At 38.2% G+C, this 13,796-nt stretch overlaps 1 protein-coding gene across 11 annotated transcripts in view; it reads right to left on the bottom strand.

The window, feature by feature from the left end:
- The window catches only part of fnbp1b (formin binding protein 1b), a 220,142-nt gene that overhangs the window by 59,223 nt on the left and 147,123 nt on the right, over window positions 1–13,796 (bottom strand). For all 11 annotated transcript variants that reach the window (XM_072240164.1, XM_072240165.1, XM_072240166.1 and 8 more), the window contains exons 8-9: window positions 13,201–13,347; window positions 3,405–3,596 (exon numbers count right to left, since the gene is read on the bottom strand). In XM_072240164.1, coding sequence (XP_072096265.1) covers window positions 3,405–3,596; window positions 13,201–13,347 — 339 coding nt within the window. The remainder of the gene's footprint in view (window positions 1–3,404; window positions 3,597–13,200; window positions 13,348–13,796) is intronic.

The following is a 13,796-nucleotide window of genomic DNA, read 5'->3' on the forward strand; positions in this document are numbered from 1 at the left end:
CCTTCAGTTACCAATATCTATATTTTGTGTGTCTCAATTACAAATCCTATTCAAAGAAAAAAGCCCAACTTCTATATTTTTAGTTACTTGTCAAAATTGAGTGTTTAAATCAGGGTTTCCCAATATTTTTTATGTCATGGACCAATACCATGAACAAGGGGTCTGTGGACCCCTCTGGTTTAAATTGAGAGGTATTTGTTTGTTGAAGCTATTTTAAAATTACGAATAAACTCTTCTTGGGCTTCCAGCACCAGGTCCTTTTCTTATTTTTTAATTATTTTAATCTGTTTGAGCTGCTTTAAAATATCAATGACTGTAGCATGTGTTAGCATGATGGTAACTGATTCAAATTTGGCTTCTCATCTTCAAATCCTTGTTTTTTGTTGGGAGGAAGAACTAGGCCACTTAGTCCTTGGAAAGGAAGGATTTAAATGGGGTTCAAGAACACAAATCATCAAAAGGCATAACAGCTTAATAAGGTAATTAAAAGGCAAAGATAAGGTTGGAATAAGTTTCCAGAAGGGCAGTAATGAAAAGCAGAGGTGTTATCTTGAAGTTAACAGGACATCTATTAGACAAAATTTGGAATACTCTGCAGAGACCCTACCTCTATAGAAAAATGATACCTGGAGAGGTAGAAAATAAGATTTACAATGATAATACTGGAATTGAAATTGTTAAGAAGAAACTGGTGGGTGAATTAATTGTGGTCATTTCGAAACACAAATAAGAGGACAGAGACTCCAATAAATCCAACAATGAATTCAGGAGAAATACCTTTATGAAGAATATACTATGATAAGCAAATTGCATCCATATATTTAAAAGGACACAAGATAAATAGCTATGTTGCTGAAGTCCAGTGAGGATGGTAGAAGAAAGTCTCAATATAACTTAAGCATCAACGCTGTCATACAGGGCTGTGTGGCTTGAATCTGTGATGTACATTTCTGGTAAGACCAATTAACTGATAGTAGGGGCAAACAAGTCCACAAAGATTCATTTAACTTAGAGCTGAAGTGTGGATAAGATGCAAAGAGCTTGGCTATATTCCTATTGTGTATGCCATTGGTGAAAAGGGAAGATGAGCTGTACATAGCTCAAATAACTAAAAACAGATCATATGATAAATAACAGAATAAAACTGAAACTCAATGTTTCCAGGATCAAACTGAAGCATTGTGCTTCTTCATCATTTGACTGAAGATTTACATTGTATTGATTGATTCTTAATGTCCAAGGGATGCTACAATTTAAAACATTCAAAAGCCAATGTGAAAATGTATGCATTATTTGTACAATAATGATTATAAAAGCAATCCCTGGGTTACGTAAGTATTTCATTTCTGTCTGTACATTTCTGACACGTCAGTTTACACTTTCAATAAGGGTTAATTAACGTGAACATTTATTCTCGTCCTCTGTGTAAAAAGGCACAGAGAGAAAATGCCCCACACCCAATCCTTTGTTTGAATGGCCTTGAAGTATCACTGTCTGATAAATTATTTTACAAGTGTCAATAGAAGAGTGTGTCTTGTCAATTTCCGAAGTAAACCTCTTAAGTGACCTCCAGCTGTGAACCAGCAGCCTGAGTTGTTAAAGACGACAGCGTTTATTTGATTACTGCAGGGATGTTAGATGTAAACACACCAAATGCTGGAGAAACTCAGCAGATCAGGCAGAATCTATGAAAGGAAATAAAAAGTGTAAATAGTGCACATTTTGGGTCAAGGGCCTTCATGGGAGGGAGTGGTGAAAGAGAGCAGGTCAGTATAGAAGGCAAGGGGGGAGGAGTGGAGTAAAAGCTGGCAACTGATAGGTGGGTCCAGGTGAGGAGGGAAGACGGGAAGGTAGGGAAAGGGGAGATTGGAAATAATGCAAGAAGGTAGGAGGTGATAGGTGGATGTGACAAAGGGTTGAAGAAGATGGAATCTGATAGGACAGGGCAGTGGACCATGGAATAAAGGGAAGAAGGTGAGAAGCAGAACCAAAGAGAAGAATGTGTAGGTGACAGACAGATCAAGAGGGCAGTATGGGAGAAAGAGAAGGGGTGATGGGGCCAATTGAATAAGGGAAAACAGAGGGGGTACACAGGAGGGTAGTTACCATGAGTTACAGAAATCAATGTTCCTGCTATCAGACTGGAGACTACCAGGGTAGAATATGAGGTGCTGGTCATCTGACATGTGTCTAGCCTCAACTCAGTCATGGAGGCGACTGTGGACAGACATGTCGATGTGGGAAAGGGAAGTGGAATTAAAGTAGATGTCCATTAGGAGATCCTGACTATTACAGCAGACGAAGCAAATATATTCAATGAGGCAACCCCCAATCTGTATTGGTTGCACCGATGTGGAAGAGGCATAGCAGGAGTACTGAATGCAATAAAAGACATCAATGAATTCACATGTGAAGGACTGCTTCACTGGGAAGGACTGTTTGGGCCTTGAATAGTGCTAAGGGAAGAGGTATAGGTATAACACTTAGCACGGCTGTGGGCTGGGATAGAAAGTTTTTTTTAAGGTTGTCTTTTGAACTAAATAGCTGCTACCCCTATACTAGAACTCCTGAATAGGTTTGTATTTATATAACTATCTTTCCTAACTTGAAAAATCCTTTAAAAATTTATGGGAAAATTTGAGCAAAGTTGGATCTCTGTGAGTGAGGTCTTACCAGAGGAACCGCTATAGATTCTCATAAACATTATGTCAAACTTCGACATTTTCCACATGGAGACTCTGCAAAATCCCATATAAAATCTGCATGCGTTTTTTTAAATATATAAAATTACCTCGTATTTTGGCCCAGAGCAAGGTTTTAAGATTATTAGATTTCATGTTTTAACATTTTGAAATGCTATTGCTTTGTAAAATTCATTTATAAAATGGCTTCCTTTGCTAATTAAGAGGTATTTGTTTTCATCAGATGTACTCATAAAGTAAATGATTTTTTATGCACAGTAGTATTGGAATATCAAATAAAGACCATTAACATTTTAAGCTGGCATAACTACCATAAAATCCAATGAGAAAATAAATCACAAAGTTCCAAAACAGACCAATGTCTAAATAATTTATAGCCAAGAGGTGTTTACTAAAGGAGAATAAAACCATGCTGTTGCACATGATGTAGAAAAATATGGTTAGTTTGTTAGTCAAGAGCATGGAAAGCAAATACATGCCCTTTTTAACAAAAATCAATAATAACAAACCACAGCAAACACAAATAAACAGAACCACAATTTAAGAACTGAAGTAAAATCAAAGACCATTCATCAAAGTATAGCCACCAACCCCATTACAACAAGTCACAGAATATTATACTAAGTTCTCAAAATAATGATAGATATTAAATGAGAGATGTTAATTGTTAGGTTTATAAACATAGACACTGAATGCTTTTACCTTATTTTTCTTGATGAAAGGCCAGAGTTTGCCTTTGGATTTGCCACACTTGTCCTGTTTGCCATCAGATCTGCTATTGGAGAGGCTACTTTCTGAAACTGTTCGTTTCATAGCCTGGCTGAAATCTTCAAATTCAACATCTCCAGGCTGTTCAAATCCAGATTTGAAAGCCTCAATCACTAACTGCGTGTCCTAAAATCAAGAAATATTAATCATTTCATCAATTCTCTTGGGTTTTCTGCTGTACTGTCTATCACACAAAAACATTTAATAACCTTCAATGGAAACTTCATGGTTATATGGAATATATATTTACTTTGAAAAAAGTGAGTTCTACATTCTATTTTACTGAGACTGCACAATCCACAATACCAAAACAGCAAAATATTTGTGAGCAAAGCACAGCACACTATATTATCACAAAGATTTAAACAGTGTTAAATCAAACAAAGAATATAACAAGCTCATAGAGATACACAAGGTGAATACTTGTCCTAGTTTGATTTAGGCTCACTGCACATAATTTTTAATTGACAAGTGGAATACAAGCATTCAGGCTGAACTGAATGCTTTTACGTATACACTTTGCTTGAACAATTGAAAATTATTCCCACTTTCTTCTTATCTCACCACACTATAGCATCACCTCCTTCAAAGTCACTGCCTCGGACACTATCCATGATAAATCATTTGATTTTCAAATATCTTTTGTTTCAAAATATCTCCTCACTACCTGACTTGGTTAAGAAAATAAACTAACATCCCTCATCATTTTCTCTCGAACAATGCTAGAGTTTTTGGCTTTCATGATAATATGCACTTTAACAGCAATTTCAGAATGTGGTACAATCCGTTTTTTGGATAACTTAAGTGCTGGCCCAGATAGACTGGAAAGGCAGGGTGTCGAGAGTCAGGCGAGGTTGGATTGCTGAGCCAATTTGGAGAGTTGAGAACAATTTTTAATTTGGGTTCTTTTGGGTTCCTTGCTTTAGGGCTGCCTGTAGGCAAACAAATCTCAGGGTTGTATAATTTATACATTCTTTGATAATAAATGTACGTTGAGACTTGAGAGACTTTGAGATACCCTGTACAACACGTAAGTTTTGCAAAAAATATACTTGTATTAAATCAACCATTTGATCCATATTTTGTAGCCATTTAGGCAGATGCTGGTTCACATAATTACTTCATGGTTTGGAATCCAACACAAGAATAGTCAAATAACAACTATTATAACTATAAAACTGCTTCATTTACACATAAAACTGTTTTGTAAGGCAAGTTTTCAGATAATATAACCAGCTAGAATATCCTGTTTCAGCATTACACATTGCTGTTTTCTCCTTATATCAGAACTATAAAGTATTTAAATTTTGAGAGGAGAAATCTAACATCTTAATATCTTGAAAAATATTGCCCATGAGAATATTTTTGTTCAACAGTCACCAATCACTCAGCAACCAAGTTAAATACGATACTCAGCTTTGCACAGCAGAAAGAAACCCTTGTAAGGGCACTGGTTAGTCAAGTTTTTCTCCTCTATCTCATTCAGAAGTGTGTTCAGAAAAGTAAGTTTTATTTTTCATTCTTAGCTTGCAAAACAAATCAGGAGACTTCAGGTGACTCGAGTTAGCAATTAAGTTGTCATCACAGTTATATTTAATAAAGTTACAGCAAAATATTCCTGGTGGACAGTGTCAGAGAGTATCATAATTGCAACAAAAAAAGAACAAGACTGGTGGCTAAATGTGTGGAATTTTAAAATGAAATCAATGATATATTTTGAATTTTTTATAAATAGTAAATAGTGCCTTTTTGCATTGAGAACTTATTTACACACTACATTTACTTTACCATCTGTATTTTGAGGCATCAATGTGAAAATAAAGAAGAAAGCCCACGTGAATAACCACACCTTTGGAACAGATAACCCAACAACACCTGGAGATTGCTCAGTCCTGGCTTATGGATGAATGAGCCAGAAGCCATGACATAGTTATATAGATGACCTCATAAAGGGGAAACCACCTGCAGCAGTAGAAGGATTTCATAGAAAATCTAAATATAGCAATGATGCAGTTTGCCAAAGAAAGATCCAACAATAGATCAACAGTTGTTTTCCTATTCTAGACACATAGCACACATGAAGATAGCTAGGTGGCAGTGGGAAAACACAGGGAAAGGGGATGAAGGAAAATGCAATGTAGTAAGAAGATGAAGTTGAAAATATAAAGAATGGGCATGTAGACTCTTAAACCAGCTCTCATAGTCAAGCTTTGACAATCATTTTGTTCAGTAATGAATTCACGTGACTGAATTTCTATCGGTTTTGATCTTACAAATACGGTTGAAAAATGCTAAAATTTACAACCACTTGTTTGAAGAAATGCCAAAAGGCTCTATTCTTTAGAAAGCATCTTATCCTGTTATCTAAGGCAAGGAGTCTATTGGCACCTACCAGATCAAGATTTTAAAGAATTGCATGTTTAGTCAGAGTTATACAGCACAGAAACAGGCCCTATAGCTCAACTGATCTACATTAATTACAAAGTCCCACCCAAGCCAGTTCCATTTGCTAACGCTTGGCCCATAATCTTCTGAACCTTTCCAATTCATGTACCTGCCCAACTGTCTTTTAAAAGTTATTATTTCACCTGCTTCAACAACTTTTTCTTGCTGAGAATTCGATGTAGAAATCAGCCTTTGTGTAAAATGTTGCCCTTCAAGTTTCTCTTAAATCTTTACCCTTTCAATTAAAGCTACAGCCTCTAGTTTGATTCCCCCACTCTGGGAAAAAGACAGTGTATTCGTCCTATTGATGCCCCTCATGATTTTATACACCCTTTAGTCTCCCTCTGCTCTAAGGAGTAAAGTCTTTGCCTGTCAAAAATTTCTTCAAGTAACTCAGACCCTCTAAATCTGGCAAAATATTTACATAGTTCAACTCCTGCTCTTCTAAACTCCAGCGAAGTAAGTTCATTTAATTGATTTCTTACATTGTATAGTTCTCTCTTCAGGATCAATCCATGAACCTTTGTTACTGCCTCCAGAAATGTGCATCATTCTTTGCATAGGGACACCAACAGTTCTCCAAGGAGGTTGATACCAGACCTTACACCAAAGCCCTGTATAACTGTAGCAAAACCTCTTTACTATGTTACTTCACTCCACTGATAATAAAGGTTGACTTATTGTTTGCCTTTCCAAATGAAAGCAAAATCAGAAACTGTTAACATTCTGTTTTTATTGTTTTCCCAATTGATCTTCCAAGTTAAAATTCTGAGATTGATTATATCGAAATCTCTCTGTGTTTAAATACCTACTTGACTTCATCTTTAAAAAAAATAATTATTTCTATCATTCATAGAACACAGAATAGTACAGCACATTACAGACCCTGCCGACCCTCAAACCCTGCCTCCCATATAACCCCCCACCATAAATTCCTCCATATACCTGTCTAGTAGTCTCTTAAACTTCACTAGTGTATCTGCCTCTACCACTGACTCAGGCAGTGCATTCCACGCACCAACCACTCTCTGAGTAAAAAACCTTCCTCTAATATCCTCCTTGAACTTCCCACCCCTTATCTTAAAGCCATGTCCTCTTGTATTGAGCAGTGGTGCTCTGGGGAAGAGGCCCTGGCTATCCACTCTATCTATTCCTCTTAATATCTTGTACACCTCTATCATGTCTCCTCTCATCCTCCTTCTCTCCAAAGAGTAAAGCCCTAGCTCCCTTAATCTCTGATCATAATCCATACTCTCTAAACCGGGCAGCATCCTGGTAAATCTCCTCTGTACCCTTTCCAATGCCTCCACATCCTTCCTATAGTGAGACGACCAGAACTGGACACAGTACTCCAAGTGCGGCCTAACCAATTTTATAGAGCTGCATCATTACATCGTGACTCTTAAACTCTATCCCTTGACTTATGAAAGCTAACACCCCATAAGCTTTCTTAACTACCCTATCCACCTGTGAGGCAACTTTCAGTGATCTGTGGACATGTACCCCCAGATCCCTCTGCTCCTCCACACTACCAAATACCCTGCCGTTTACTTTGTACTCTGCCTTGGAGTTTGTTCTTCCAAAGTGTACCACCTCACACTTCTCCAGGTTGAACTCCATCTGTCACTTCTCAGCCCACTTCTGCATCCTATCAATGTCTCTCTGCAATCTTCAACAATCCTCTACACTATCTACAACACCACCAACCTTTGTGTCGTCTGCAAACTTGCCAACCCACCCTTCTACCCCTACATCCAGGTCGTTAATAAAAATCACAAAGAGTAGAGGTCCTAGAACAGATCCTTGTGGGACACCACTAGTCACAACCCTCCAATCTGAATGTACTCCCTCCACCATGACCCCCTGCCTTCTGTAGGCAAGCCAATTCTGAATCCACCTGGCCAAACATCCCTGGATCCCATGCCTTCTGACTTTCTGAATAAGCCTACCGGGTGGAACCTTGTCAAATGCCTTACTAAAATCCATATAGATCACATCCACTGCACTACCCTCATCTATATGCCTGGTCACCTCCTCAAAGGACTCTATCAGGCTTGTTAGACACGATCTGCCCTTCACAAAGCCGTGCTGACTGTCCCTGATCAGACCATGATCCTCTAAATGCCCAGAGATCCTATCTCTAAGAATCTTTTCCAACAGCTTTCCCACCACAGATGTAAGGCTCACTGGTCTACAATTACCTGGACTATCCCTACTACCTTTTTTGAACAAGGGGACAACATTCACCTCCCTCCAATCCTCCGGTACCATTCCCATGGACAACGAGGACATAAAGATCCGAGCCAGAGGCTCAGCAATCTCTTCCTTTGCCTCGTGGAGTAGCCTGGGGAATATTCCGTCAGGCCCCGGGGACTTATCCGTCCTAATGTATTCCAACATCTCCTCTCCCTTAATATCTACATGCTCCAGAACATCAACCTCACTCATATTGTCCTCACCGTCATCAAGTTAATACCAAAGAAAAGTATTCATTGAGGACCTCGCTCACTTCCACAGCCTCCAGGCACATCTTCCCACCTTTATCTCTAATCAGTCCTACCTTCACTCCTATCATCATTTTGTTCTTCACATAGTTGAAGAATGCCTTGGGGTTTTGCTCTACCCTACTCACCAAGGCCTTCTCATGCCCCCTTCTTGCTCTTCTCAGCCCCTTCTTAAGCTCCTTTCTTGCTACCCTATATTCCTCAATAGGCCCATCTGATCTTTGCTTCCTAAACCTCATGTATGCTGCCTTCTTCCACCCGACTAGATTTTCCACCTCACTTGTCACCCATGGTTCCTTCACCCTACCATTCTTTATCTTCCTCACCAGGACAAATTTATCCCTAACATCCTGCAAGAGATCCCTAAACATCGACCACATGTCCATAGTACATTTCCCTGCAAAAACATCATCCCAATTCACACCCACAAGTTCTAGCCTTATAGCCTCATAATTTTCTCTTCCCCAATTAAAAATTTTCCTGTCCTCTCTGATTCTATCCTTTTCCATGATAATGCTAAAGGCCAGGGAGCGGTGGTCACTGTCTCCCAGATGCTCACACACTGAGAGATCTGTGACCTGACCTGGTTCGTTACCTAATACTAGATCTGGTATGGCATTCCCCCTAGTCGGCTTCTCAACATACTGTGACAGGAATCCATCCTGGACACAGTTAACAAACTCTGCCCCATCTAAACCCTTGGAACTAATCAGGTGCCAATCAATATTAGGGAAGTTAAAGTCACCCATGATAACAACCCGGTTATTTTTGCACCTTTCCAAAATCTGCCTCCCAATCCGCTCCTCGGTATCTCTGCTGCTACCAGGGGGCCTATAGAATACTCCCAATAGAGTAACTGCTCCCTTCCTGTTCCTGACCTCCACCCATACTGACTCAAAGTAGACAATATCTTACCGTACAACATTAAACTCCATCTGCCATTTTAACTAGTCTATATCTTCCATTTGATCCAGAAGCCATTATCCCAAATGGCTCTGATTCAAACTTGGTCCCTCATCTGGGTGTTTGACATGAATAGTGAAAAACCGAGGTAGATGTACTCTGCCAATTTAACCTACCCATCTTAAAATCAACACATTTATTTGTCTTTTCCATTTTGTACCCTCAAGATGGACACCAAGATTGGAAGGTGTACTGGACATCAAGGAAGACCATCAAAGCCTGCAACAGGACCTGGATTGGCTGGGAACATGTGTTGAAAATTAGCAGAAGGATTTTCATGCAACAAGTGTGAGCTGTTGCAATTTGGAAGGACCAACTGGGGTGAACAGTCATGCACTGAGTAGTGCAGTAGAACAGAGTGATCTGGGAATACAGGTACATAATTCCTCGAATGTGGCATCACAGGTAGGTAGGGTCATCAAGAAAACTTCTGGTAAATTGGCCTTCATAAATTGATGTATTGAGTACAGCAGTTGGTATGTTTTGTTGAAATTGTATGAGATGTCGGTGAGACCTAATTTGGATTATTTTCAGCAGTTTTGGTCACCTACCTTCTGGTAAAATGTAGATTTGATTGAACGAGTGCAGATAAAAGTTACAAGGATGTTGCTGGGATTTGAGCACCTGAGTTATAGGAAAAAGCTGAACAGGTTCAGACTTTAGTCCCTAAAACATAGAAGACTGAGGGGAGATTTGACAGAAGTATACGCAATTATGAGGGGTATAGACAGGGTAAATGCAAGCAGGCTTTTTCCACTGAGGTTGGGTGAGACTACAACGAAAGGTGTTGGGTTAAGGGTGAAAAGTGAAATGTTTAAAGGGAACATGAGTGGGATCTTCTTCACTCAGAGGTTGGTCAGAGTGTGGAATGAGCTGCCAGCAGAAGTGGTGAATGTGTGGTCAATTTCAACATTTAAAATAAATTTTGATAGGTACGTGGATGGAAGGGGTATGGAGGGTTAAGATTGCAGGTTGATGGAACTAGGGAAACTAATGGTTCTGCACAGACTAGTGGGCCAAAGGGCCTGTTTCTGTGCTGTAGTGTTCTATGACTCTAATTGCCAAATGTGGCCCATTTTATCTTGTCTTGAAATCAAATGACGTATGGAGCACAATCGAACTCAAAGTTCATTCGAAGTGCATCCATACTTCACTGCATCCCCACAAATCTAATATATCTTCTCTGTTTTCTGACTTAGCATGCTAACATATCAGCAATGCGTAGAATGGAAATGGCAGGAAATTACTCTCTGAGTATAACAGCTTGAAAGCATTTTTGTATTTGTTGGATTATACTTAAATTATTATTGGTGGATAGCAAACTGATTCAAGTTAAAACAGTAATCAAGTTACCAAAAAGTTTCATGATCAACTGAAGAATTGAAAAAACAATATTTCTACATTTATTGGTGAATGTATTATATACTTAAATTTATATATAGCAGAGATCCTCATTCAAATTCACTTAAAAGGACTCTGGCACTATAAATAATAGTAATGCACTGGGCCAGAGAGCAGGATGTCATTCTTAATTGATGCTCAGTGAACCTCTGGTAGCCCTAGCCTGCCCTTGTCTGTGATCAATGAATTGACTCATGAGCAGAATATACCAACATTGGTGAAAGCTGATTTTTGCCATATCTCCAATGTCAGTGCTTCCAGTCCATAATGAAAGGGAAGAATGATCAAAACAACTAAGTCATACAATGATCCACCAAGTTGCACGCCAACTCACTTCACTTCTAAATATAATTTTCAATGACATCAGCACTAAAACTAACTTGGCTAGAAAAGAGGTTAGGCCATATTTTGTTCATAACTATCTTAACTTCTCCCATGATACAAATGCATTACAGATTTCAAGACACTTAAGAAGTATCCTAACAGTCATTAAGATTTATGTCTTATGGAATACTAGTAAGTAACTCAAAATAAAGCTTCTTAAATGTATGCTTACTTTTCAACATTATAATCTTGGATCTATTCATATTGAAATAACTTCAAAAAGAAATTCTGCAGATTAGTGATTAGTTCTACATAAATTCTGCAAAGACAAATTTAAAACTGACATTTTGTCAATAACTAAACAAGACTTAAACAGAAATGTTCTTTCAAGACTAATACTGTGAATTATTTACTTCTGTTACCAGGATGCCATAATGCCAGCAACAAAACAGCTAAAGCCAGCCTAAGGTTGAAGAGTGAACACACCTGGGTACATTGCAACCTGCAGGACACAATATTGTATTCTCAAGCTTTATACAGCTGACTGTATTTTCATACAGTCATTCTGATTGTATGAAAGCTGATCATTATTGCCTGTCATATTGTGGGTTAGTTTCTCAATTTTCCTTTTTTCTTTGCATTTCAGGTTGGCTCTCTGTATACTGTATATCCCTTTGTCTCACACCACATAAACAAACTTGATTTGATCTTTACTGCCATACTAGTCATCCAGTCTCACCATACTAGAGGAAGTTCCTTTATTCCATCCATTTTTCTTTCCCATTTTCTCTGCAACTTCAAAATAATGTGTTGCTCCTTTGCCCAGTTTTGAGAAGGATCACAAACATGAATAGCTGTTTCTTTTCCCATAGATATGGCTGAAGTATTTCTAGCATTTTCTATAGAATATGAAACACACCACCACGAACAGTAGTTAAAGCAAATATTATTGGTTTATTTAACTGAATGGGTACACAAGGAATAAAGGAAATGAAGGATACGATGAGACGATTAGATAAGGAGCGGAGAAGGGAAAGCTTTGATACAGCAAAAACAGTCACAGAGTCTCATTTCAGAGTGACACAATGTATTTCTATGTGATATTATGATAGCTAAGCAACAAAGAACTCCAATGAACACTAAACCAATAGGGATAAATAACTAGTTTTTGGGAGTAAGCCTGTTGCAAAAACACATAAGGCTCAGTCTGCACATGCACAAATAAATAAAAGTTGAGGCCTGGAAAATAAGAAAAAATAAATCAGGGAGGAAGTTTGGAAAAAAACAGAGGTCTTTATTGACTATAACTGAAGTTTAAATGGACTTTAGACAGTTCTGAGTATGAAGACATGGGTTTCAAGTTTCTAAATTCATTCCTTAGACCAAAGGGATGTATAGTGCCTAAAATGAGATAATATTGTCAAAACTTCCATTTGCTTCCAGTGCTACAGTTTAGAAGGTCACAGTAGGAATGGGAAAGGAGCAAAGTGGACAAACAAGGATGCTATTCTGCATTTGTGGACTAAATGGGAAGTGTTCAGCAATCTTGTCTGTGTGTGTTTGTTCTATAAATATCTTTAATGTGATTCTCCAATACAAAACTAAGTTCACACCACTTGCACAAATCAAGGATCAGGGTAATGCTTCCAGATGGATGGCAGTACATATTTTAATTCCTTCCTTTTTCTGAGAATTAAAATTCCTGTTGCACCTCCCATGGCTTTGTAAGGTGACACCCAAAATCATAACATATCTATGTTCCCACAGATGTCAAATGAACTGTTTGTTCAGTATTGTGAAATACAAACCAACAGTTGTATTATGTTTTAAATGTCACCTAATGTGTACATATCACCAATATACCTTACATCTATTATAGCCAGGAAGTGAAGGTTTTCAGCAAAATGGTGCCTCCACAACAGCTACTACATTTACCAGACTGATTCAGTATAAGAAAGAAGATTTTAATGTTCAGCAAAAATAGCTGCACTCTTCTGGCAATGGATAACAGTGCAAAAACGTACAAATTCTTGACTTGAAGTTTCAAAAAAATTCATATACAATATTTAGTAAAACATTGTCACATAACTTACATTTTTTTCATCAATACACTCAGCGGCTTTTGTGATTTCATCAAGACATTTTCCAATGATAGGAATGACTTGTCTGTCAACTTCAGAAAAGGTCTTCATTGAATCTCCAATTCTAATTATTCTTCTCTCATCCAGATCTTGAATTTTCTGGAAGATCAATTAATATTTGGAATTAATGAATAAACTGTGTTTATTCTGCTGGTTTAAATGGTAAAAGGGCTCCAGGAAAAGGCCCAAATCATTTATGCATTTCCCTTGTATAATTATGTAGCTTCTTTTTAAATTGGCAGAGTGCATCCTGACTGAATTAAAACATCATAATGGCAATGATTCAATCATTTCAGAAAATTGAAGATAAAACAGAGCTCTTAATTTATAGTTTCCAAAATCACCAGTACAAAAACAAAATGCAATGCAACACACACAAAATGCTGGAGGAACTCAGCAGGTCAGGCAGCATCTATGGAAATGAATGAACAGTTGGTGTTTCTGGCTGAGATCCTTCTTCAGAACTGGAAAGGAGGCGGGTAGAAACCAGATCAAGAAGGTGGGGGGGGGGGGGGAGGAAGAGGACAAGCTAGAAGGTGATAGGTAAA

This window comes from Mobula birostris, chromosome 22 (assembly GCF_030028105.1).
Source record: "Mobula birostris isolate sMobBir1 chromosome 22, sMobBir1.hap1, whole genome shotgun sequence".
NCBI lineage: Eukaryota > Metazoa > Chordata > Chondrichthyes > Myliobatiformes > Myliobatidae > Mobula > Mobula birostris.